Raw genomic sequence first — 27958 nt, 5'->3', positions numbered from 1 at the left:
CTTAGTGCTGCGATACTGTAGACCATAACATACTTCTAGATCGCTTACACGATTATACTGGTATTGAGGGACAGGCACGACAATGGTTAAGATCTTACTTACCAGACAGATATCAATTTGTCCATTTAAATGGGGAATCATCAAATCTAACGCAAGTAAATTATGGATTACCTCAGGGATCGGTTTTAAGACCCTTGCTGTTCTCCATTTACATGCTGGCCCTTGTAAACATTATTAGAAAACATGGAATTAGCCTCCACTGTTATGCAGATGATACTCAGCTATATATCTCATCAAGACCAGATGATTCCTCCCAGCTATCCAAATTGGCAGAGTGAATCAAAGATATTAAACATAGGATGACTTGTAATTTCCTTCTTTTAAATTCTAATGAAACAGAAATATTACTTATAAGACAAAAGTCACGTAAACCAAATATTTCAGATTATAAACTGCAAGTTGAAGGATGTACTGTTACTCCAATAAATACAGTAAAAGATCTAGACATTATTTTAGACAGCAACCTGTCATTTCGAAATCACATCTCAAATGTCACAAAAACAGCTTTCTTCCACCTTAGAAATGCCACCTTTCGCCAAATTACGAAATTATGTGTTGCTGACGCAGAGAAGCTTATTCATGCATTTGTGACCTCAAGACTTGACTATTGTAATGCACTACTTAGTGGTTGTCCTGCATCATTAATAAACAAACTACAGTTAGTTTAGAACGCAGCTGCCAGACTTCTAACCAGGTCCAGAAAATACAATCACAAAACCCCAATGTTATCAACCCTTCACTGGCTACCCATTAAGTATCGTATTGACTTTAATGTTCTTTTAATCACTCATAAGGCCTTAAATGGTTAAGCCCCACCTACATCTATCACGCTACAACCCACCAAGCTCTCTAAGATCTCAAAACTGCAGACTTTTGATAACACCTAGAATAACTTAATCCACCAAAGGGGGTCGAGCTTTCTCATACGTAGCACCTAAACTCTGGAATAGTCTTCCCGAACCTTTTTGAGTGTCAGACAAGCTCTCTCAATTTAAATCTAGATTAAATACACATCTTTTCAACAAATAATTCACTTAATGCAAAATAAAACACAAGGAGACTTTATTTATTAGAATAATTTAGCTTGTTCTTTAAAAACCATGTACTGTGCTTTACCTTTTTTGTTTTTTTCAATTTTAATTTTTTATGTAAAGCTGCTTTGGAACAATGCAAATCTTTTATCTTCTACTCACCCTTATAATTCCAAAACTGGATGATTTTCTTCTTTCTTTACAAAAGAAGATATTTTAAAGAACGTGCTAACTAAAAAACATTGGCCTTCATGGTTGGTCACAAAACATTTGCTTTTGTGATGAAAAACTGTTGGACCAGATAAAAACGTGTCACCCCTTCAATCTAGGAATATTTACCACGTGGCAATATAAAATGCTTTTCACATACAGTTTAATTGTATGTTATTTAGAAACTTTTCTTCATGAATTCAGGCACTGCAAAAACCACTATAGCCTCAAAAGGAAACAGCCATGAAGTAGCATTATAAACTTCGAAGCAACATTCAAATGCATTTACCTTTAATCTATCATTGTTTTCTGTTAGAATAGAATAACATACACAATTTCTTTTAATGCAAAAAACAAGATTTTCTGCATAGCTTGAAAAACGCTAAAAGTCCATTCAAATATGTGTTAAGAGCATTACATAGTTTATAACAAACTCATATTATCCACATATGACCTGGAAGATTTGTCTTTGGACACCAGGGCTATAACAAGGACTTAAGTAAACACTATATTATTTAATACACAATGAGTATCAACTTTTCTCAGCAAACAGCTTGGCTGGTGTAAGCTGCTAAAGTAAATTATAGAATGACTTATTGATTTTACTTTTCAAAGCAGAGCTACAAATACAAACTAAGTGAAATTTTTATGTAAAAATCACACAAACATTCATTATCAGAACCTTGAAAAAAATCATTGTTTTATTAAAAAATGTATTGCTAAGTTACATGTTCAATCTATGAGAGAAAGGTGCAATGTTTAAGACCAAAGGTATAGTGTTGAAATATAGAACAATAAATCAAGATCCACTTGTTAGTGTTGCAGAAAAACAGCATGACAACTGACAGCACGACAGATTTTTTCTTTTTGTCTTTAATTAAAAGATATAAACCGTAAATGCATTTATTTAAAAAATAAAACTGATTGCATATGCATTCACCCACAACAACCCCAGAAAAACAGACAAAATCAGCCCCAATCATAAAATATAGAAAAGGAAGAGCAAAAAGACAACCAAGAAAAAAAATAATTAAAATTAACAAATATTCTCTGGTATATATAGTTAAATGTGCTTTCATCTTATTTTCTTATCAAGCTAGAATCAAAATCTGAACTCCGGTTAAATCTTGCCTGAAAGAGATCCATTTTTGTTTGTAATTAAAAGGACGCCGCCCTCAACACTGAACATTTGATCGGTTCCTCAAACCTTTGAGCAAACAGGGCTCTGACTTTTGTCTCGCATCCACTTATTCAACAGCCGACCTTCTCCTGTATTCATTGTAGTGTTGCGAAAGATTGAAAATAGGCAGATGGGGATTAAAATGCCTTGGGGAAAAACATTTTAAAAAATTCACTAGTGCTAGAGTTTCCATTCAGTAAATATCTACAGCAGACTTGCTGTGCATTTTGAATATGCAGTCTATGGAACGAGCACTGTACTTATGGATCGCAGAAACAAAAAAACAATGCATATACATCATTAAATGTACACTCATTCACTTTACATGGACAGGCACTAGAACCAAGAGGCAGAAGGTTGGCTGAACATTCCCATACACGCGTTCTTGAAAGCCGCTCAACGCAACCGCGTGTGCAACTCGTATGACCATTCAGCAAGCGAGGCACTCCATGTACGCAGAGTCATATTTACACATTCATTATTATTCGGACAAAGCAAGAAAAGCACTGGGTGCACCAGTGGGGCCTCGAATCACAACGTTTGGAAAAGTACGAGAACTGATCAAAGATCAGGGCTAGAATTCGTCTTGGGTGTAAAAGGCTGTCCTCAGACCAGCTGTTTTATGGAGAGGGAGAGAGTTACATAAATTACTTTACTCTTGATGCATATAGTCCTTGGTTTTTATACACTAATTATAGTCAGTGCCAGTTACAAAGACCGAACCCAATGGAAAATATATTTATACGCTAAAAAGCTCTCCCACTCTGGAATGCTTTGCGAATAATCCCACCGATCTATCAACTAACTTTAGGGAACAACAGATACAAAATTTGAAGATCCGGAACCACACAGCTGTCCTAAAATCACAACTGTCCTCAGCTAAACACGTGAATGCTACCGGTTTAATATAAATCTCCCAATCATTTGATCCCTCTGCCTCTATTGTAATGCTTGCATCAACAGTTTAAACAACAACCCCTCCCTAGAGACAGGACACTTCACAAGACCATCCACAGATAGACAACCTAAATGAAAAATGACCGTCGAGTGGTCATCTAATGCTTTTGGAAAACAGCGACCAAAAAATGAGGCCTTATGCCCGTCACAATGCATCAACGAGGCATAAACTTAGACATTCTATTTACAATAATTTCTGCGGGTGACGTAATTTTGTAAAGCAAGATGAAGCGAAAAGACTACAGACGTCACTCTACACTAGTGTTCTGATAAATGCAATCCAAGAAAAAAGGACAGCGGTTAGAAGCTTGAGAAGCTTAATAGATCTTTAAGTCTCTAGTGTTTCTTAGTCCGTCATTTCACACAAAATAGTAGTATGGACCAAAATCAAGAAAGGTTTTTCATTCTGTAGTGTCCATATTTTTAGTGGCTGTTCTCAATCACATTGATCTGAAGAGTAAGAGTGGCAACAGAAGGTTGGAAACTACAGAAGGGTCAATGCAGTTAGTGGCTATGGTCCCGGAAGTGATGAGATCAGAGGCTCAGCAGGGACAGTAGGCAGGAGTAGGAAACTCACGACGGGTGATGCACACTATCAGATTTTCTGCGGAGAGAAAGAGAGAAACGTTAAGGTCAAGTATTACGTGTTTTCTTGCATAATTTATTACAAATTGTTTTTTCGTGACGTGTCATCAAGGCATTGCAATGAGCATTTGTGCATAACGCAAAATGCTTGTTTCAATGACTAATATAACCATTAAACATCGGTCATGTGACCAAATCGGACACATGGGGAGGAAATCAGTGTTGGGGAGTAACTAAGTGAAATATTACAAAAATTAGTTTTTATTAGTAATGCTGTTAGTAAACCATGTTAATTCCCAGCGGTATATTTTGACAAAATGACATTTTGTGAACAAATAAATTCAACGCAATAGCTTTAAAATGGGGCAAAATGAAGCAATACTAAATTTTCTTTCCTTTTGAAGCTTTTTACAAATTTTCATTTCTCTATCATTTTTTATGCGATCTGTCAGGGCAGGATATAACACTACCTCAACCAATGGCATGAGTTTGGGGTGGGGCTACTAGTTGGTCTGTGCAACTTTTCAGTTTTTACGCTTTAATTAACTGTAAATTAGGACTGAGCAATAAATCGTGATTAAAACAATGCCACGTAAATTGACCTGTATAGAGTGATTAGGTTTCATGTGCAGTGTGTCTGTGATAGGTAGGAAATGCTGCTTAATTTAAAAGTAGTACGGGTTTGAGTAACTTATAATGTGCATTTAAAAAGGTAACACTCATCAAACATAATTATTATAAGTATACAAAGATACCAATAGGCATTCGCCAATTTCACAGTATGGCGACAGTGACCGGAAGTAGGGAAACGGTTCCTGTCGCACTCCTGCCATAGTCATTCAATCATTCAGGCTTCTCGCAGGCATTAATTTTATTTACCAAAAGCAAGAGTAGCATATGTTGTCCGACTAGTTCATGGTATACTGGGAGATGTAAAAGAAAAAGGGGAAAACAAACATTACGAAAACATTGTTTTTGAGCGATTTGTTTATTATCAAGGTCTGATATATGTTAGACATATCCGTATAAAGGGAGCGTTACATGCCTCACTTCTGACGTGAACAGAGCTAGCGCATTGACCAGACAAGCGTTTACCCTACTTCCGATTTGTACAGGTCACGCTGTGAAATAGGTCCTGGAACGACATTTGTATGTTCTGCACGAGACCGCCCTCTGGCTTTCAGATGCAGAAGCATTTAACTGTACTTCACTGACAAACCATGCAACAACAAAACAAATCACGTACGCTTTATTTCCGATTTATCGAGCAGCTCTAGTGTAAATATATCCTTTTAATGCTAGTGCTCCCTTAAGTATGGTGGCAAATCTTATTTAATCAAAAATACATAATATATTATAAAGACGGGTTTTGGCTTCAGTTATTTCATTCAACTTTAACAACTGTCCTGTAGTTAACTGCATTTAAATACTAGAAATTACAAGTAGGTTCTCCAACACTATACGCAATACAAAGCCCAGCATCTATATACACAAAAATGCAAAACAACAAATAATACCATTAATGAAGGTTAGAACCACAAAGACCAGTGCACATACACTTAAATATACACATGAAGGCCATGCAGAAGGTGGACACACATACCATGCGTGCTCATGCACTGAGTGGGGGAGGGGGAGTGGCCTAACCATCATAAGTGTCCAACAGAGGCATAGAGCCCCGCCTCTCCCCATACATTCCTCCCTGAGAGTGAAAGAGAAAGATTGGCAGAGAATAAGAGAAAGGCCATCGAAGAATAAGTGAGTAATAAAAGAAAAGTGTTTGAGAATGTTAGTGGAGTCGAACACCTCTGAAGTGCAATTAGTGAAATAAAACAGGATGTGATGTCGGTATTGGTTTATTTGTGCTGGGCTGCTTTAAGGAAGTTTAGTGAGAACACAAGTTGTTTGTTGTGTGTTAGTGAGGAAGGGTGGAAATTCACCTGAGGTGCGTCTCTGTCCGAACGATCCAAAGTGTCGTCTAAAGTGTTCCTCCGTCCTCTCTGGTCTATCGTCGAGTAAGCATCTGGTACCACAGATAACCATAATAAAGGGCAATTCATCTTCATACAGATCGCACATTTTACATTAGCACAGTGGTTTATGTCTGAAATAGCACAGGGTGTGAACTGGGTCTAAAACTAAACACTTCGTTAGACATGTCTTTATAAGTGCAAACTTGTTTGCGAATCCTTTTTCGACCCAAAATTATAATTTGCATGAAGAAAATTGGGTGAAACTTTACAATAAGGTTGGATTTATTTACATTGGTCGTGTTATCTAATACTTTAAACATAGCATTTATTAATTCATTTTAGAATTGACGTATATTTTGTCAAATCAAAAGTTGTACTGAAGATTTATGTTAGTTAACGCCAATACAATTGTTTATGTTAGCTCACTGTGCACTAACAAAGATGCAATAAATGCAGGAAAACTATTCTTCCCATCATTAGTTCATGTTAATGCATTAACTAATGCAAATGCAACAATAACACAACCTTAACACAACATTGCAAAGTGTTACCAAAAAGTTTAAATTTTTGTGCTGTTCTCAAGTGAATCACCCAAAAACTTGCAAGTATACATAAAGGCAAAGGCATTTTTCTTTTAATATAACATCATCAGATCTTTACGTAACAGCACTTTTTCTTAGTATATGTGCCCTGGCTAGCATGTGTTGCCGAGTCACGCACAATGACCATAATATTACAAAATAAATATATAGAGGAATGCAAGCTTCTGTAAAGACCACTTCATTTCATGGTCAGTAAAGAAAAATCTTTTTATTCGCCAATAGCAGGTGTGACAAAGTGTACACATTATGTTTTACCTGGTCCCATGTCATTCATAGGTATCATATCTCGATCTCTGTCCTGTTTACCTCCTAACAAAGAAACCCAAACAAATTCAGTTTTTGAGGTGCAATTTGTATGTCAAGCAACAGTTGAAGAAAATATTCTAAACAGCTATCTATTTGTTGTGTAAACACATTAAAGGAATTAGGGTGTGTCCTCACCCCTGTCTATTAACGGAAGGGTGCTGTCCTCGTATCCCCCATTGCTGCGGGGGTTGTTAGGTGGATTGAGGTTGACCATGAAGTCAGTTTTCTTCCAGCCGTCTTTCTCCAGTGTGCGGCGGAGCTCCTTGAAGCCCCACACGATCTGCAGCACCTGCCCGGCACCACGTACCTCCCGATCTGAGCGGTTGCTAAATGTTGAAGACAAGGACAGTAATGAAACAACAGCTTCTTAAATTGAAAATCTTTAGGAAAATGAAATGAGTTATGTATCAGACAATATAAAGGCACAATTAATAAATGCATTACACCCCTCTGGCATTTCACCCTTTAAACTTTTGGATACCATCTTATATGCTTAAACACCTACTTACTCCAAATACATAAGATACATAAAAATAACAGAAACCAGTGCAAGCAGTCAGTTACTTCACTGAAAAAGATAAACCCACCTGTCTTTGTTAATGAGCACCAGCCTCTCGATGCCCTGGGAGTTTCGCAGGGTTTTGGCAGAATCTACGCTGGACCCAATAACCTCCGCCATAGTGCTGAGAACGGACACCACGGTTTCTTCCGAGAGCCCACGTGCTGGTTGACTCTGACCACCACCAGGCAGATTAGCCACTAGGTTAGGCACTGCGTGTTTCCCTACATAAAAACAAACATGGTATTAAAAACACAAATTCTAAAACAGATGTCCTATTAACCCTTTAGCAATCCTGTTAAATTTAGCAAAAATGCTTAAAAAAGACATGCCCAAAGTTAAGTGCATACTGTACTTGAAACATTTTGAGTATATGCATGGTTTTGGTATCTTTTGAAAGGTGAGACTCTGAAGTTTGTTTCTAAAGAGTCAGAATCACTGCAAATCTTACTGTTATTGAGTAATAGAATTTTAAACACACTGAAAGAGGGGAAAAAATATTCTGGCTACTTTTTAATTTTAAACAGTTGCCTGCATATGACTATAGTTGGGAGCTATTAGTTGGAAAACACATTGGGATCACAGCATGAAGCCTTACCAAGCTACTTTGATTACAATACCTTAGAAAATGTGTGTTTTTCACATGTTTATCTAAGTTTATGTCTAGGTGGCCTTCTAGAATGGCCACTTGGAGACTCCAAATGGCCCTTTGCCATTGACACATAAAATGCTGTTATTCTTGAATGCTTTTAATGTACAGTCATAATTCTGGGCTCTAATGAAAGGCTACTCTATTCCTTAGCAATTATTGACAGTGAATTTGGATGACACATAGTAACTGAAACTATACTTTGTGCAAATAAAGAGACTATAGACTAAGTGCTAGTGTAATAAAATCATTTGTAATATTAGAACAAACACACTCTAAATAAATGTATAAAAACCCAAACTATTTACAAATGTTATAATTACATTACAGGTTATTGGCAACATGCCACTCGTTATAACAATCACGGCTTGGCAAAAAGCACGAAGGCACCTCACATGAAGAACATTTTACAGGAGTCTTTGCATGACAGTGCCTCAGACGGCCTGTGGTGCTGTCTCCACTGATATGCACAGGCTTGTGGTGTGCTCTGTGTGGAGTGGGGGATGGAGCGGGTATGTCAGCAGCCGCTGCCAGCTCTTCAATGAGTGTCTCCCTGAATGCCTTCTGGTACATTGTTCAACAACTTCTTCAAGTGAGAAGTTTTTCCAAATGTAAAACTCTTTACACGCTCAAACTCTTTCCTAGCAGCTTTTGCGCACGGTCATGAATCCCTGTTAGAATTTACGCACAGCCGCACACGTGTTTGCGCACGGACCTCTCTACTTACACTTTGAATGTTTCCCGTGAAGCTGCATATTTATCTTTTCGGAATTCTATTGGCTATCAGATACGCCCATAATTAGCAAACTCTGACGCGACAGGATCGATCTATTGTCAATCAAGTACAGGAGGGTCTCATCCTTCATCCTGGGCGCTCCTTGGCTATTGCTGCCTGTTGTCACCTCTTAGATGCACCTATTCGCTCAAATGAGGTGTCAATCAAAAGGGCAGAGTTCAGTGGCCATATTGACATAAAAACATCTGCAATGTTTACAAGTGAAGAGACGCTACACCACAAAACGCGTCGGAGATTTGATGGCTCTGTCGGCTTCTTGAAAATTATACTACCGTGTTCCTTGAAGTTTATAGACATATATGTGTTAGATTTACTGGATCATTTAGAGTATACCTATACCATTTTTGTTGGAATGTTATGGATCAGTGGACTACCAGGAGGCTTTATAGGAGAGTTTCTTCAGTTTTGTTGCTGCTTATTTGGTGGTTGGTTGTCTGACAAAGACTCTGATTGCATTGGCTGTGTTGATTGTATATTAAAATGGTTTAAAACGTTCGAATCACAAGAATCTCAGCTTTGTAAAGATATGTGATATGTTTAGGTTTTGTTTTTCTAAGTTGTTGTATTTCCCGATGTTATCAAGCAAAACACGCAGTGTACCGCCGACGGCACAGCCGATTGATAACAGGTTAAAGTCTTTCACAAGCAGAGATTTCTCTCACATACAAACCTAACAGTTCACGGTTGCGAGCGTCGATGGCCAGGTTCCTCAGGGATCCAGACATGGCTCTGACCACGCGGTCATTTCCATGAGACAACAGCTCCGTCATCATTGGCAGGCCGTGCTCCTGTCTCATCATTGCTCTGATGTACCGCCCATACTGATGTAGAAAAGTTGACATTAAATACTGATCTCTTGATCTACTGCTAACTTAATATACAAAATATTGCGTCTGTATACTTACACTCCAACGGCCTGCGCAAAGATTCTGCACAGCTCCTGCAGCAGCTTCTAGAACCGATGGGTTCTTGCTTTCTTTAAGGAGAGAAGTGTATACTCGCACCACTTCTGGTTGGAACAGCAACTCAAAACCTTAAAAAATGCATAATCGTCATGCATAATCATGACAACTATTGCCCTAAGAATTAAAATACAACAGGAAGTCTAATGTACCTTTGGCTGGTGTGGTTCTCTTTGGAATGTCAATCATGTCTGAGGTTCCATCCTCATCTTTCTTGCCTGAACACATCAGAAGGAATAAGCGAGTGGAATGGTGAGCCATGGGAAATAAAGTGATACAGGGACCAGTAAGGGATAAAACTCTTGTGACTTAATGGGAGTGAAGTTGTGATACAGTTTAGAAACAGTAGTCTGAAGAAAACGTCCTTTATTTGCTTGACTTCAGAGCAGAAATTGCTATTAAATTCCACAGGCAACCAAATAAGTGCGTGGAAACCATTACAAGATAAGAGAAATGGATTTTCTTCAGACAAAAGAGGTTTTCTTCACACACAGTTAAGACAGAGGCCACATTTATTCCCCACGAGAAAATCCCCTGCAGCGGGTGATGATTAGACCAATGAACTAATGCCAATTTGTACAGACGTATGACATCATAGAATACGAACAAAGTGCAAGCATGGCTACAAATGCCTTTAAATAGGTCTGTTAGGTTAAAAACGTGAAAGTGGATGTGTATGGATTTATCTGAAGTGAGGTGCTCTGGTGCACTCTGCTGGTTACGACTAGAAAAACATGTAAATGCTGACAGCTTTTTAAAGCGACAGTTCACCCCAAAAACAATTCTGCCATCATTTATTCGCCCTCTGTATTGCTCGAAACCTGTATATGTGACACTTTCTCTGTGGAACACAAAGGAAGATATTTTGAGAAGTGTCTCTGTGGCTTGGTTATCAACATTCTTCAAATGATCTGAAGTCGTCATACAGGTTTGGCTGGACATAAGAGAGTAAATAACGAGAGATTCTTCAATTTTGGGTTAAAATGTCCCCTTGCAGCTATAGCTCACCCCAAAATGATTTCTTAAATTTAACAAAACAAGCAACAAACAAATGTGTATTGATGCTGACATTTTATTTTATTATACGTGGCTTTTTGAAAAAGCTTAAGCTCGTAAAAGCACATATCTTTGGGTTCTTGCGTGTCTCATGATGACTAGTTTTCATACGATTTCCTCATAGCACGAGTAAGAAAACTAAGTTACATTTTTGGGTGAACTATCGCTTTAAGGGCCACAGTGACAGTTTTATTTTAAAATGTTCTTAGAATGTTACAGAGTCTCTATCATTGTTTTCAGTTGTCACAATGCATTTTGGGATTGACTATTTAAAAGATTATTTTGAGTGCAGCATATAAACTATTTGAAGCTTCTTGATGCCTTCAAATGCTGTCCATGTAGGCAGATTTCAGTTGTCAGTGATACTTAATACTGGTTCAACTTCAATTTCCCTCAGATCAATAAAAACCTTGTTTGTGTGACTGCGACCCTCATCTGCCGCCTCACTTTACACAAGTAGTGCAGCTCATAAAATGAATGAGAAATGAGATTGAAATAAGTTATCTTCCCCTAAAACGTATTACAATTTGCCCATTTCAGATCCATTTTCTAAACTTGAACCCATGAAATTGTTAATGGATTGCAATGAAATGATTTCTATGAAAGCAAGCAAAGTAAAAAAAAAAAAGAGAGAAAGGAGCTTACCTTTGGAAAACCACTCTTCTGTGACCATACGAAAAGCAAGAAAAGAGCAGATAAAGTCAGATGAGAAAATACAAAAGAATAAGAGGACAGGACCAATTTTAGGTATATAAAAATGAATGCAACAGTGCCCCAGCCACCATAAAATGATCAAATCCACAGCAAACGAAATACATGCATGCTTGTTCATTTTGAGTAAACAAACTTAATCTGGCACAAACTCACAGGTCTAACATACTTGTGAGTGTTAAAGACACAAAACACATGTGGCCTCTTGGCTTTGTTTACACAAAACAGAGATAACGCTGGATTTGAGAGTTCCTCATTTTAATTAGTCAAAGCATTTTTCCTTAAGCTTTATCGGACACGCACCTTTGCCCTTTCGGGAGCTGAAGCAGCCCCCCTTTTGGGCAGGAGGGGCGGGGCCTTGATTGACCGGCATGCTTTCCTGGTAGCGTTCGCAGCCCGGTATCTCTCGATGCACTTGGTAGGACAGATTTCTAAGCAGACACACACTGTTCTCGATCAGCTGCAAAGACAGAGAATATAAACTTTAACATAACTATAAACATTTTTCAGAAACGGGTCAACTAACACTGATGAGTTCATCAAAATACAATTTCCACGTCAGCATATATGAGCGGAATACATAATTTACTTGGTTAAAAAAAAGGAACTGGGTCTTAATAACAATTTTTATCAATGCATAATGCATGTTGAGACAATACTTTCTTCCCACTTCGCTCTCATTGTAAATTCTCTTTTATTGAGTTTGTACGGAACACATCTGTTCCTCAAACTGCAGTTTCACGAAACTGGAAAAAAAGGTTCAGGTTTTGTGCTCAAAAGCTAGCTAGGTTACCTTGTTGTCCACATCTTTACAGTTGATCTGCGATTGGACGATGTACATGAGCGAATCGACCAATCCGGAGCACTCCCTCAGCTTCCTCCTGGCCTCGCTCCGCTCCGAGCTCACATTCCTGAGAAAGAAACGACATGCAACTATTTAGTATGCCGCATGCCGACGGTCGCTAAACATTAAACGGGCAGAGAAAGTTTTAGCCTTGGGTCAACAACCAAAACACATAACCGAGCTTCTACAGGTGACTAAATGACATCTGGAAAACAGTAAAGGGAGCTCAGTGAGAAAGTGAGGGTTAGAAGGAAGGAAGGACAGCACTAGCTCCATTTAAATCTAATCACAGTGTAAAATCAGTCCTCTGAGTGCAGTGCTTTCGACAAGCCTAACTGGTGAGAGAGAGATGAGAAGGACGGTTTTAAAAGAGAAGCACTCAAGGGAAATAAGTGGATTCAAAGATCACATTTCTCTCTTTTGTCCAAACTTTGTCCTGCTTCTTTCACAGGCTGAAAGGTTCTTGGTCAGTCACACACACAAAAGCATTTCCTTCGCACTTCCCTCCTTTCTTCCACATAAAAACGCAGCTTCCTTACCCACACGCACACACAAACTTCTTGACAGGAATTCTTTAGCAGTACTAAGGAACAACACCCCTCCAGCGTTAAATGCCTTTCACCATCTGAACCATGATTTAAAAAATGTATCCTTTCCGCCCGTCCATCTCCTGGAACAGCAAACCACTCGCAACGCCGTGGGTTTGAATTCCCAGGAAACACATACGGATAAAAAGCATGAATGTAATGTACCTTAAGCAGCCGGTGGTGTTGGTGAGTGCAGTCTCCCACTCCAGGTGTCTGGGTTTGCAGCTCTCCTCGCCCCCCTGGTTCCCCCTCTCCCAGCCCGAGTGCGGTACCATGACCTCATCGGACAGAGCATGCATTGCGTGGTCAACGATTTCCATTTTTACAGAGTCGTGAGAGGAAAGGTTCCATAGTGTGCCTGGAGATGAGCATGGCAGTTGTGATAATTGCAACTTAGATCAGACCCCATTTACTTAATAATAAACAATTGAGTGCGTTTACATGCACAAAATAAATGGATATCTATAAAAATAAATCAGCTTATAAAATTAACCTGTTTCCACACATGGTAATAAAACGGCTAAGCGGAAAATCGTGTTTGCACGGTTTTTATATCTCTTCTTATGTCCGCAGAACCAGCATATGCAAAAAAAAAAAATTTATTTAGATTTTTCTACATCAACTGCATGATTAGAGAGACTTTTAAGCGTTATTTTAATGTTACTTCCGTTAGGGACTTTTACTATAGCGCTGTCAGACATACGCACATAAACAAAACGGAGAGAAAACCAGTAAAGGCGTTTACATACAACGCAAAATCAGGTAATTGGCAAAAAAGTACCTTTGCCGAGCGGGTTTTGCTTATGCCGTTTATGAGCTTTCCCCAATAAAAGAAAACAGTTTTACGCAGTTGCCTGACCGTTCACATAATCAGTTTATTAAGCATAATCTGAGTAAGACTGTGCATGTAAACCCACTCATTGACTACCATAGCAGGGAAATGACAATAGTAGTCAAAAGTTCCCCAGAAATTTTTCTTTGCTATATTCAACAACGAAATGTTTCCTACAATGGTAGTCAATGGGTGTGGTTACAAGTATTCTCCCAACTATTTTTCTCTGTGTTCATTAGAACAAAGAAATTCAAACAGATTTGAAACAACTTGCGCGTGAATAAATGAATTTTCATTTTTGGGTGAACTGTTCCTTTAAGGAGTGTGTACCTGTTATAGTATCAGTAAGGTCCTGATCTCTCGTCTTCCTCAGTAGCCGCACCAGAGCAGGGATTCCGTCACAGTTCTTGATGGCGATCTTGTTATCTGGATCTCGTCCATACGAGATGTTCTTGAGAGCTCCGCATGCTGCGTAATGCACCTCCCTCTTTGGGTTATCAAGCATCGATACCAGAGCCGGGATTCCCTTCATCCGTCTAACATCTGACTTTACCTGAACAAAGACAATTTAAGTTTGACAAAATGTTCTAAGTGGATCCAATAAGCTGCAAGGAATTGTATTCAGCCAACCTTATCATTCTTAAAGGTGAGATGCTGCAGGTAAGCTGCAGCATTACTTTTGACAGGGTCCAAACGATAGTTGAGCATAGCGATGACTTCAGGAAGTTCTGGCTGCCTCCATGTGGTAGGGGCGGGGCCCTTGCGCAGAGTGCTGTCCAATGACGCCATGCTGCCTCTTTCTCCCTGAGCTAATGGGGCTCCTCCTCCCCAAAACATTTCACCAGCCGCAGAGATATCGCCATCCAGAGTGCCCTCATATGACCTGAGGAGAAAACCCAAAAGTTGAAAAAAAAAACTGCTCAGTGACGTTGCTCAAAAAAGAAAACATTTCTTGATAACGCATAATTACACTTACCCTGTCCTACGTGGTGGTGGGGCATGGTGCCCACGCACTAACAGGGGCAATGTGCCGTAATGGTTGTGCAACCCCATGTTGTAATCAGGCTCGTCGTATCCCTGGCTCCTCTGGTCATCTTCAAGGCCGTAGGGCTCCGGAACAAACCGTGGAAGAACTCCAGAGATCTCTAGAGCGCTGCCCAAACGGCCCACCTGAGGCTGGGCTGCGTAGGGGTCCAACTGCGGCCGGCTGTGAGTGCGGTAGGCAGAGTCTAGCGTGCGGTAGCCATCCACCGGCCTAAAGGACAATGGCCAAAAATGTTTTATACTGACAAGCAGTCACACTGACATTTCAGCCTTCATATTTTTAAAGCAGAAACACACCTGTAGCGGTCGTCCATACGAGTTCCTCGGCTCAGGCTGGCATAGACTTCTGAAGGTGGGCCACTGCGGTAATCATCATAGCCACCTGGTGGTCCGTAGTGGTAGTTCCGTGGTACAGTAGCAGTAGGGTAATCCATAGGGCCGGCCGGTGGCCTATACACACGATCCATCGGGCTGTTATAACTCATCCCGGTAACTGAACCAGTGCCGTCCAGAGAGAGCGTGTCCGAGACAGAAGGCATAACGGTTCGTGTGGTGGTTGTTTTTGTGACCTTTTTAACCTGATGTGAGAAAGAAGTGCTCTTATTCTCCATCCAGCTTCTCAGGAAAAGCAGACAGTAAGTGAAGAAAGTTTGCAAAAATTAATTGTTCACAAACTTACTGTTGTCTCAGTGCGGCGCGTGGTTCCATCGTCACTCGTTTCCAGTGAAATAACTGGCATCAACTCATGAGGGTCCTCCTCCACCATAACAGACTCAACAATATGACCAGGGTCCAACATCCTGTACTGTAGCGTGGACACACAAACAAAGAACAATAGTGAACAGCAGCCAAGAACAGGAAGTGCGACCACGTACACAAACACACCATCTGGTTGCAGAGCATTCGCAGGTGTACGATGACGACACTAACAAGTGCAGAAATAGAGCTATATAGATAAGTGTAGAAGTATGCGAAGAGTGTCTCACATGTGGAAACGCGTGAATCAACAATTAGGATGGCCTGAAGTCAGCTTTAGAGAATGACTAGTTGAGAGTGTTTCATTGTTGAAAAAACATAACACAACAAACATATGTGACAGTGTTGTATGTTAAATTAGTTAACCAAAAAGCTGAGGATGCGTCAATCTGTCTTGAAAACGATCAATAACAATGGGCCATATATAAAAATAAATTAATACACAAGGGCCGGTTTCCAGGACAGGGCTTAATTTAAACCAGGACTAGGCCTTAGTTTAATAAGAAAATGTAACAAACATGCCTTACTAAATTTTGAGACAACACAAAGGCACTGATGTATTCAAAGATATGTCTGTTTAAATTACATTGATTAGGGATTAGACTAGTCCTAGACTTAAATAAAAGAAACCACTCCTTAATTATTACAATTTAGATTATGGCGATATTTGACAGCTATACGTGCCTTTGTATACAAAGCAAAAGTTTTGTTTTTAATGTTAACATTATTTTTAACACATAATTTTATATATAATTTTATAAGTCTAGTTTAACATCAAATATTAATCTTATTTAAATGTCATTCATTTAATGTTTTTCTGATATAAAAAGGTTGACAGACGCACCCAAAAACACTATAAAACCGGACAGTTCCCCAAAATGAAATTTCTGTCATCGTTTTCTTAGCCCCAAGTAAGGTAAGGTTCCAAAAGCGTATTAAAATATTTGTTCCGTTTAACAAAAATATTTTGAAGAATGTGGGAAACTAAACCGTTCTGAGGCAACATTAACTGAAACAGATTTTTTTTACCTTACTGTGGAAGTCAATAGTCCCAGTTACAAACATTCTTCTGAATAACTTTCTTTGAGCTCAGCAGAACAATTAAATTGAAACACGTTTGGAACAACTGGCGGGTGAGTAAAGGATGACAGAATTTTCATTTTTGGGTGAATCCCTAAGTCTCAATCAAAACATTGTGAGAAACGCACTACCTGTGTCCCGTTTATATATCCCTCAATTAATTTGAGCCGTTCTAACTCTGCATCACCAGTGACACGCCCGTTCTAGACAGAGAGAGAGAGACAGAGAGAGAGAGAGAGAATGGTTACAATACAACCACACACACACAACAGACACGGATTGTGTTCAAGAAGCCAGCGATCATGCCACAAATTCAGACCGATCAGCAGCTACAGCAGGACACAAAGTAAACACCATAACGTGCAAAATCAAATAAAACAATGTCCATGCAAAGGGTGACTTGACTTAAAATGTGAATGAAGTTAATGACACAGTCACAAAAGAGGAACATGACTGCGTTTAAAAAGAATGACGAACGAATGAATGAACGCCAGGAATGAGAGAAGGGGGTTGACTGCAACAGAGAAATTTACTCATGCATCTACATGACAATGGCATGCAGCAGCACTTACAACCTATAACACATATTCTCTTCACGCAAACCATACAGAACGAGGGCTGCTGTACTATTCCTGGTCCACAGAGAGAGCTGCGACGGTTGACCGTAATCTCAGTTGACAGGCAGGCATGTGGGAACCTGTCAGCAGGTAGGATCTGAGCCTGCTCTGCATGTTAATATCCACACAACTATGTCAACAGAGAGGAGATACGATTGGTCGTGGCATACCAAACAACACCAGGACTCTTATCTTTACGTGCGCAAGTGGGTTCGTGCCAGAAAGAGACAAAAGATGAGATTGGAGACAACTGGGGAGTTCAAAAGGTTCTGTGAAGGATTGAATTGCTTTAAAGGGATAGTTCACCCAAAGATTTTCATTCTGTCATCATTTGCTCAACGTCAGGTTGAAATTTGCAAGAATGTCAGTAACCAAACAGATCTCATCCCCCATAAATACTGTCACTCTTCCAAATATCTTCTTTTGTGTTCTGCAGAACAAAGACATTTATACAGGTATTAAACAACAAAGGGATAGTAAATGGTGGCATAATTTTCATTTTTGGCTCCCTGTAGTATTCCTTCACCAGACTTCACAACGTACAGAAGCACGTATTTAACATTGACAGCTATTTTGTAGGGACAGCTTAACAGCAGACTACTTACAATTTTTGCCTTCAACACACAAAGATTGTATTACTTGAAGGCTTAATTTACCTAAAACAATCTTTCATCATTTACTCATCCTCACATAATTTCTTACTACTCTTCTCTTTGCTTACATCAAGATGAACCATGATGACTTCAGTGTTTTTTTTTTAAAACAAGCATGTTTATGCTCATTTAATGTAATACATTTAATAAGTTTAAACCAGTTAACTTCCGGTCTGTATTTGGCTAGTGTCTTATAATATTACTTAATATTTTATTAAATTTATGTTCATATTAATTTATATACTATTTTACAGTATAATTGTTAATAAATAAGCGATTTGTTGAATGTTAATTTTATTAAGTAAACAACTTAGTTTTGATTCATTTAAAGAGACTGTGTGTGTACATCTAGTGGTCGAACTTGGTAACGCGTCTAGGTTCAAAATATTGGAGAGACAAGTTTAGACATCCTACGGTTTTTCTCGGTTTCTTTTGCTTGTCGTCAGAAATAATTTCAGGCGTGTGTACATGTGCAGTTAAGTTCGTTTATGTAGTCACGTTGAAACAGTCTATAAGGTAGGAAAAATAACCTTCAATTAAATTCTTGATAAAGAGGTTTACTTTTCTTACCCTATTGGCAAGTTTTTTGCTCTATTTAGGCATAATCTCACTTAATTTAGATTTTTTCATAATTGTAAATCCTAGTTTTCTCTGAATAAAATGTTTAAGATACAAGATATTTAGACTGCAAAGAAATACAAAAAATAACAAGACATTCGTTTAAAACTAAAAAGGTTTACATTTGGGTGAACCTTTCCTATAAAAGACAAGTGTTGATTTTACTTAATATTGTCGAAAGGAATTCTACAGAGCATTTAGCTGAACTTCCTCGTAAGGTCCATGTAAGTAGGTCATACATGAGTAAAGGAAGGATGAGTTTTATAACTGGCTGAAATGTTCTTCCAGTTTGTCTTCAAGTTTGGGAGATGAGGGTTTATCTAATCCATTTGAGACCAGAGAAAAACATGCACACACAGTCAATGGGGGGGATTTAGGGTTGGGATGTCCGAGTTGATCATATATCCAATCAAATGTCAACTCTTTCTGAATGTGGGACACAAAATTGGGAACATTGAAGTAAGTTGAGAAAACTCAGATTAAGACTTAATGCGTTCATCTCGAGCAACATCCAGCAAAAAGACAGTGCCTTCCGAAATCCGCTTCTAAACCCAAGGGAGACTCAACTCGCTTAACCGGTTTGTTATCTCTAGTCACAGACATCAGCGGAAGGAGGTTTGGGTGTTGAGAAAGTTTCTGTGAGAAGTGAGACATTGACCATGAGGCCAGCGATGGAACGACAAATAAACAAAATTCCTCTTCGTTGAACACTTTCATTCCGATGAACAGAGGGTTAGAAACACTCGTATCGTATACAGACATGCGTTTGTAACGGATGACAGAAAAATTACAAGACAAATAAACGTTAGAATTTAAGAGAGAACAAATGCAGCATGAACTGGGGGAACGGAGAACCATGCAAGGAAAATGCACACTGCAGGACTGTGATGTCACACATTATAATCAAAATGACAGAGGAAAGGATGCAAATGGAAACATAAGAAACATAATGGTGGTTTTTGGCAACAATGAACGCAACGTTGAAGTATGAGTAAATCTGCATGCTCCTTGAAGGGCGCAGAATGACGCGGTTGGGAAAGAAGGGCGAGATGATGTAGAACATGAGTGAGATATTGCAGGGTGATGATGCGGGGTACCCTGCTGCTTGGTGATTGGCTTGAAAGGCGTTACCTGCAGGGTAGGGAGGGGGCGGGGTAGGGTACCAGAGGGCCCCACACTCCTCCTCTCCTCCTCCAGAGCTCGAGTCAGACGCTCGAACTGCATCTCCTGCTCTCGCACGGAGGCCAGGAGTGATGCGGCATTCTCACACTGCTCCATACACACTGAGAGAAAGAGGACAGGGTTACACTCACACACACACACACACACACACCTCAGGAGATCTAGTGCCTGCACACGTGTCCTGAAAACAGAAAGATTTGCTCAAGGCAATCCTGTAGAAATTTACATAGAGAATTATAAATCTAACAGGGCTCAACAAAAGTGATGATGAAAGAGGGGGTTTGAATGCAATTGTACTGTTTTTCAATGTAAATTGCCATTTTGGGAATTCTGGAAGTGTTGAATGTCACCATGGTAATGTTATCTAGTAGGCGAACGGTTTTGTTGATAGCGCAATACGTCTGGGAGCATCCGTTGGCATAAAAACAACGGTATAAACAAATCAATACTATTGTGAACCATGTGCGATTGTTTTCCAGTAGCTGCCAAGAAATTACTTTATCCATGTTAAATTTAATTCAGTCTTTTCTTTAGAAAGGCAACAATTAAAAACCAATTAAATGTCAACGGAGTAAAAATCTAAAAACCATCTTGTTGAGCCCTGCTAAAGACGGTGGGCACCACATGACCCATGCTAAATCAAGCATCAGACACACAAAAAAGGGAAAACGAGAGAGAGAGAACATGACAGAAAGAAAATAAAACCAGGGCTCCTGAGCTGTGAAGAGACGGTGAGACAGGTGCTAACAAAGCTCTTCAGACGCAGGCGTGATCACACTGTCACTGCTGAGTGGAAGCACACGGAGGAAACCAGACCGGTTTCAAGCGTACAGAGAGATTCTGTGTGTGTGTGTGTGTGTGTGTGTGTGTGTGTGTGTGTGTGTGTGTCAAAAGATCGTGTAGAGGCAGGAATAACGAGTGCAGACACAACAAGGAATGAGCCATGGTCTATTCAACGAGAGGCTCCACACAACCGTATCGCAGCTTAAGAATAACCACAACCTGTCCTTTCCTCCGTGATAGACTATTTGAAAGCCATTTTACTGTCTGACAACCACGAAAAAAAGGATCAATTGTTTTTGTGCTTGAAAACGGATACCAAGTGCCATAGCAGGATGTACGATGATGGTATTGAGTCATACTATGGTACTTCGATATAAACGCCACTCGGGTTGGACCCCAAACAGACATGACGTTGGCACCGTGACTCCAACAAACGTTGCAGTGTGAGTTTTTCGCTTACAAGTTGCATTTAAAAAACACGTCAAACATGAACATTATAAATATACTTTATTAAATGATCATGATCTCAATATTGATCAAAGTTATCGGGATTATGATTTTTGTCATTGTGTCCTTAGGCATTGATTGATTAGGACACGCAGTTTGCGCAGCTCTAGTTGTATAAAGGCGCTCCTCACTTTATAACTTTTATTGAATATAACATTAGAATAACAATACAATCAAGCCTCACTTTATAACTGTGAGGTGTACAGGTGACACGCCTGAATTAATAACTGCCCGGCTTGTGCTGTATAAAGTTGTGTCTTTTGCAGCTCGTGCCAGATGCCCCTTTACAACGACACAGGGTGACATCATCGTCCATCGCGATGTTGCACTGTAGCCATCGTCTGATGCCATCGCCCAACCCTAAATGCCACAGTACTGAATGACTGTCATGTTCAAGTTATGATATTTTGATAAGAATCCAAATGTACAAAAATCCTAACTTTTTTTGCAGGTGCCATCTGGCATCTCACTACACCTCAACTTCAACAAACTATTGTAAAACAGCTGAAGAAGCTACTACCAAAAATCTCAGGCGGCATTTTATAATTTATAGTTAAAAAGAACTCTATTGCACATGTTCGACTTGGTGAAACTTATGGTATCAGTGGTGTAGTGTATAAATAACCACTTCTGCCACTTCGTGCAGCATTTGCTCATTATCACCAGCTATCTGGGTGGGGTGCAAACGGAGTGTGTGAACAGCAGGTGAAAAAAACTGAACGCCATGAAAGGCTGATCTGAGCGAGACTGATGTCATGCATGGGAGGCTGAGTCAATCGAATGCTGTAGGGTGAAAGTTCTTTGGAAGAACTACTAGGCGAGAGAGGACATGATGATATTAAGAAGACACACAAATTGAGAAATCAGTCTTTAGTAGAAAACAAAGTTATACTGTATTATGGTCAATCTTAAGTGAAAGAGAAACTAAGCATATTGTACCAGCCGAGATTCATAATATATTAAGGTGAATGATTGTCAAGTGTTTATATAAAATAACTATTATGCACGAAAAGAGATGATAAAATTCCAAACCTGCAACTTACTACAGCCACTTAAGGTTTTGGCAACCAAATTGGGGACATCATCACTTGCATGCAATTACGGCTACATAGCTGTTTAAAGGCAAACAAGCAAAAGCTCGATCAACACTTAACTCATCCCTGTGTAAATGCAAGTTGTTAAACTTTGTGTTACAAAGCAGTTACAATCCAGGCAAGAATCACAATATGATTTATTCGCAAAAGATCTATGCTGCTGACACCCTTGCAAATGCTATTATTATATTATACTGTTTATTAATGTTATTCAGTTTATATTTTGTATTGCATGTGCTCTTCTTATACGGTACATATGTATGAGAAATCAATTTAAACTTTAGAATTCACAACATTTTGCCTGCACGCTGACAAGAAATGTCTATTATATTCTATTCACAGTTATCAATTGGGTGAAAAATACTGTTAAACCCTTTTAATTTTGCCATGTATGTTTAGAAATTAAACACCCAAACAGTGGGATCTGACTCCATGCCACTGTATATATTTATCTTGGCTATGAAGATCACAAAATAAATCTGCAACACAGCCTAAGCAAAAAAAAAAGCTCAATCTGGACCGAGAATTTCTAGACCTCTCCGCTCCCAAAGTGCAAGCGCAGCACAACTACAGTCTATGTCGAAACTATTTTAAGAAGACCGCACGATCCAAATGCGAAAAAGAAAATCTCCAAAACAAACAGTTGCTCCCTATCAAGAAAACATGCTTCAAATGGAACCAAGCGGGAGCCAAGGCCAAATGTACAAAACAGCAGCATGGGGAAGCACCACCCTTTAGTAAAAGAACACGGTAACCTATGATGATTCAGGCCACTAACTCGACCCGCAAATACACACATGACTGCTCCACAACGCAGCATATGAGGGAGGGAGGGAGAAAATATTCGCAGCTGTCTGCCTAGTGGTTAACAGAACAATAGGAAGAGTGTGTCCACCACTACAGAGAATCGCTTGAGACCGGGACAGCAGGGTGTGCATATGTGGTAGTGACTTTGGTAAAGGGGGGTGGGTGTGATGATTGCATTGTCCTTGAAAACACACACACACACAGCAGTCAGTTTCATCTACGACTGAAACCGCTTTCCACCTCTCTTTGACTTCCCTCCCCGTAAAGCAAACAGACTATCGCAGAAATTCAGGAATGACCGCGTGCGCGCGCACACACACACACACATTCCAGCCTGTATTGTGGCATGTCAGATCCTGCCTCGACTCCTCTGGCAGCTGGAAAATAAGTGGGAAAACACTTCCATTCCCTTTACCTTATATGTCGCTCTTTCTCTGTATTGCCTGTGACATGCATATGTCCTCCTTCCTTCCCTCAGCATCTGATTGATGAATGAGTAACTGATGACTCGCTCAAATTTCAGACTGTTTTACACAGACTCATGCATCATCTGGACAACAAAGACTACTGATAAGAGTTTCACTGTAACAAAACTTGGAACAAAGGAGGGAGGGTTCTGTCCGGACTGCTCGATCATGATTGGTCAATCTGCTTGAAAATAACTGGAACACACACTTCCGTTCTTCCTCATATGGTCCTCCTTTGTCCTCTTACCCATGTCCTCATTCTTTCTTAGCATTTGACATAAAAGCGTGTAACATCCCTTATTATCCAGAGTAATTCCACAAAGCAAAACCAAACAGGGTTGGGCCTCTCGGGAATGCTTGATTCTGATTGGTCAATGACGCAATTTGGCAATCGGGCATGTATAAAGATCTTTGCCAAACAATACACCAGGAAAGAATGTCCATGTTTTTCCTGAAAATTTGCTGTCCTTTTCAGTAATTGTATGTTTTTTGGCCATATTAAAAAACAAGTAAAATTAAGTTTTTACAGTGTAGCTGTTCTAGATTCATGTGCTGTAGCGTCGTCTTACATTCCATAATGAAATTAACTTACATCGATATTCTTACATTATTGTACAGTATCTCATCAATATTTGAAAACCATTTGTTTAGTAAGCAGCCCACTAAAAAGCGGCTTAATGGATAGTTATATTACAAAATAAAGCCCATTAAAAATTCACATTATAACAACAAGCATACTTGACGTAAATGCAGAATAAAGTCAGGTTAATTCAAATCCAAAGCGTCACAAAATGTCGACACTTATGACACTACAAGGTGACACCATCAAACACGACACGAAAAAGGTAGTGTTGCATTATAAGTCTGATGTCTAGTTGGCTGCGTTTTCTGTTTACCAACAGTTCACACAATACCTGAAGGCAGCTGCACAGTCTCCTAATGTCTTATATAATAGACTGTGTTTTTGTTTGCATATGCCCTACGGTTTCAGACTGACAGGCACTACTTTTCTTCTTTGAGATAAGCAAATATTTAATGACTATTAAAACTGAATCATAATTTCCAGAATTCGGACAGTATGTGTGTTGCAAAAAAGCATCAACAGGACACAACTAGCTGCAGGAGTTCTCTTCTCCCAAGGAGAAAACTGTCATGGGGCGACTCTATATAGGCCTGACCTAGAACAACTTGAAACTTGGGGAAAAACATCATTTAACACCACACGTACACTATATCTCCATAGCGTACCTTGCTGATCTATGCGACACACCAGACATAACTCAGTTTGCCTTTAGCATCCCTGGCACAAAACAACATCTGGTCAAATGCCAGTCCATATTAAGAATCTATGATTCATCATGTATCCAAACCCCACTGGGGCCTCCCCGAGCACTGGCGGGATTACAGAGAAAAATGTCCTACTTGACATCATGAATGCATCACCGAGGCCATTTGACATCATAAATGTCAAAGAACTCTTATGACTGACAAATCAGAGATTGGACCAGGAGTATTATGCATAAGACACGCTAGACCCAAGTAATTCAATTTGTCAGGTGCTTAATCATGTGTGTCCTCTAATGGGATAGCCCAAGCATTAGACAGCTTAGCTACAAAGCATCCAAACTCCAAGTGCTAACAATTACATCTAGATCCTGACAAGATCACCAAAGTGCTACAATGCCTTAACATAGTTTAAACACATTATTGAGGACAAGTAAATAAAGCTTGCATATAACCGAGTGCAGCTGGCAGCCGAACACCATACGATATGACCATCAAATGCACGTGGGAGGCAATACAGACAACAGCTGCTGATTTCTGCTCCAAATATGTAGGTTATGAGTAGAAAAACATTAGGGGGCCATAATGTGCATTTATATTGAGAAAGTCATTACAGGTACACCTTTAGATCATTCAAAAAATATTTGCTTCATATTGTTTGTATTGTATCACTCCCCATGCATGCATGCATGCATTTCTCAGTTACTGCTGACTCAGTTCATGCTGAAAGCAAAGCACTACACGATCAGCACTGGCCTGCCTCCAAACTAATGCTCTGTGAACTTTGGTACACACAGCCAACAGATCCCTGATGCGTTTTAGCCCAATATATGCTGCTACAGCTCTAACACGTATATAAAGAGAGAGTATAGGCAGTCGTTAAAGCTATCAAGCTCGGAGAAAGCGTTTATTGACCTTTCTGCCTGGACGCATCACTCAACCACTGAACATTAAAGCCATTATTGCTCATTCAGGCCGCGGGCGCCACACACCCGGAAGTGGGAGCGCCGATGACGTAACACGTTTCAAACGTCAACCTGAGAGGCCGTTACTCCAGGTAAAAGGTAAGAAGGAGGGACCGAATCCCTATTCTCTAGCTGGGATTTGAAAATCCAAAGTACAGCGAGCTAACCGCTGAGGAAAGGCCTCGTCGTGCGCTTTTTAAATAACAGCGCTGCGTCCTTCCGCCTTTGAAAGACACACCCTGCTGTTAACATCATAGCCGGTCATTACTGCGGTCAAGCGATTTGGTTACTCGCCACTGAGGAGTCATCTTGAAAGGCACACTTGAACTTACAGTTTACAGTCACTCTTTACTAGTTCGATCTATCAACTGGGAATTTAATCATTTAAGGCGGTTTAAACCGGGCGAGTGCACACATGTCCCCTTCTCAGGTCAAGGTAGACGAGTGTGTAAATCCGCAAACATTCTCGCTTTGATGCTTTTTTTCCTGATAAGCATCGGATCCCGAATGACAATGACTCACGCCGTGTCTCATGCGATTCAATGCGGGTCGTGGGGTAGATCGTACACTGTGTATGTAACGTTAACCTGCTGTTTCACACGGGTTGTGTGTAAATGAGAATCGTACTGAACCGCGCCTTTCCCTTCCCCCACACTCACACCCTCCCAATAAAATACCCACTCAACAGGTCCCTAAACTTTTTAAGTGAAGATAATTGCCTATACAGGGAGATATCCAAACAAATTTCGCCCTCTTCTGGAAAAAACCCCGCCGGTTTGAGTGTCAAAGTCACGTACGAGAGACGCACCTGCGAAGGGGAGATCAGTTCAGGAAACCCCAATGAAGTAAAACGGATACGCTTAAAAATGCGAATAAAGGTCTGATTCTTAGTGTAAAATATCACATGCAACACATTGAACCAAATGACATCATCTCCACAAAGTGAGTTTTCGTCTTCATTTCTTTAGACACACCCACGTGTTTAAAAAAAGATCAGAAAAAAGTTGTATTCATAATTAGAATAAAAGAAAAAACGTCGTGTTATTTTTCCGAAACCGTTCTCTCTAAACGGTTAACTTCCGCAAACTCAGGTGTGTTCCTGGCCCTGACCTGCATTACCTTACTGCAGTGAAAATTCCTCCCTCCTTGCATTACATTTCTGTCCTTTCAATTCCACATACAAAGTCACTGTGACAACACGCATACCAAATATCTCATCACTAAACCGTCTGGAAGGTGAAAAATTGATTTCCAACGAGAATAACAAAATAACGAATTCGTCGCATTTGTGTGAGGGGAAAAAGCCGATCTTCTACGTAAACTAAATTCATTTGTAGAATCCTGTCTTCAACGCCAGCATCATGAATACAAAACAACAACACTGACATGCATGCATACACCAACACATCACACGCAAGTAAACAGATAACTTTATCATCCGTGTAACTTAAAGAAGAGAATGAAAAAAAAAAATCACAGGACCGCAACCACACAGGGAAAACAAGGAACACGACGCACCGCCAGAATACAATTTAGCAAGAATTTATAACGAGATCGAGAAAAAAAGACTGTGCTGTAAATTTAAGCGTAACTTTTTTAGTTTAAGGGAAAATGGGGCTTCCTTCGTCCCCTGTGATCATCGGCACCAAACGAAACTCACGCTCGTGCCGCTTAGCACGACTGCTAACTCCACTAGCCTGCTAACATGGAGAGCTGGCTAACTTTGTTACGAGGCCAAACAGGGAAAACCGGAGAACAACAAAGAAAGTCAAGATCGATCAGAACAAACAGAATAGTTTCCATAGTCTACCTTTGGTTTTGGATTTGTTAAGAGTCCCGATGTTAGGTCGTGGCCTATCGAAACGGGCTTCTCTATGGCCAGTTTCAGATTTTCCAAGCTGTAGGAAGTGATTGTAATTCCAAACGTTTGCTGCTCTATATTTGGGCGTTTCAGCCCCACGCTACACCAGACGCATTTGCCCTATTTTATGAGTCCGTCGTCTGTCGTGCGGCCTGTAACGTGCCTCCTCGAAAGAAATAAAACAAATAATTTGTTTGAGACGAACAAATTTAAGCACTCTTTTCAAAAACCCACCAATCTATCTCGCTCCCCTTGTTCACTCCTCTCTTCGCTCGTCGTCCCACCGTGAAGCGTCTGACCCCTCCCCTGTGAAAGTAGAGTTCAGCTTACCAACACGACT

At 39.9% G+C, this 27958-nt stretch overlaps 1 protein-coding gene across 20 annotated transcripts; it reads right to left on the bottom strand.

The window, feature by feature from the left end:
• Nucleotides 1–1979: 1979 nt before the first annotated feature.
• On the bottom strand, nt 1980–27958 carry ctnnd1 (catenin (cadherin-associated protein), delta 1). Of its 20 annotated transcripts, none has more exons than XM_079462483.1 (21): nt 27853–27923; nt 19800–19951; nt 16912–16983; nt 15624–15749; nt 15242–15522; nt 14877–15155; nt 14531–14783; nt 14231–14453; nt 13234–13426; nt 12431–12548; nt 11941–12097; nt 11572–11589; nt 10023–10088; nt 9814–9941; nt 9579–9729; nt 7492–7687; nt 7040–7230; nt 6854–6907; nt 5964–6046; nt 5627–5725; nt 3901–4042 (listed from the first exon to the last, which is right to left on the bottom strand). In XM_079462483.1, the coding sequence occupies exons 2-20, from the start codon at nt 19944–19946 to the stop codon at nt 5666–5668; spliced, it is 2796 nt and encodes a 931-aa protein (XP_079318609.1). In that variant the 5' UTR covers nt 19947–19951; nt 27853–27923; the 3' UTR covers nt 3901–4042; nt 5627–5665. The 20 variants fall into 20 exon arrangements, with proteins under 20 accessions (XP_079318623.1, XP_079318624.1, XP_079318626.1 ...); XM_079462494.1 differs by having other exon boundaries at nt 27568–27876; XM_079462497.1 differs by lacking the exon at nt 5627–5725 and having other exon boundaries at nt 1980–4042.

The sequence above is a fragment of the Barbatula barbatula genome, assembly GCF_947034865.1.
Source record: "Barbatula barbatula genome assembly, chromosome: 8".
In the NCBI taxonomy this organism is placed as follows: Eukaryota; Metazoa; Chordata; class Actinopteri; order Cypriniformes; family Nemacheilidae; genus Barbatula; species Barbatula barbatula.
The sequence above is the reverse complement of the archived record's forward strand: the minus strand, read 5'-3'. Positions and strand labels throughout refer to the sequence as shown.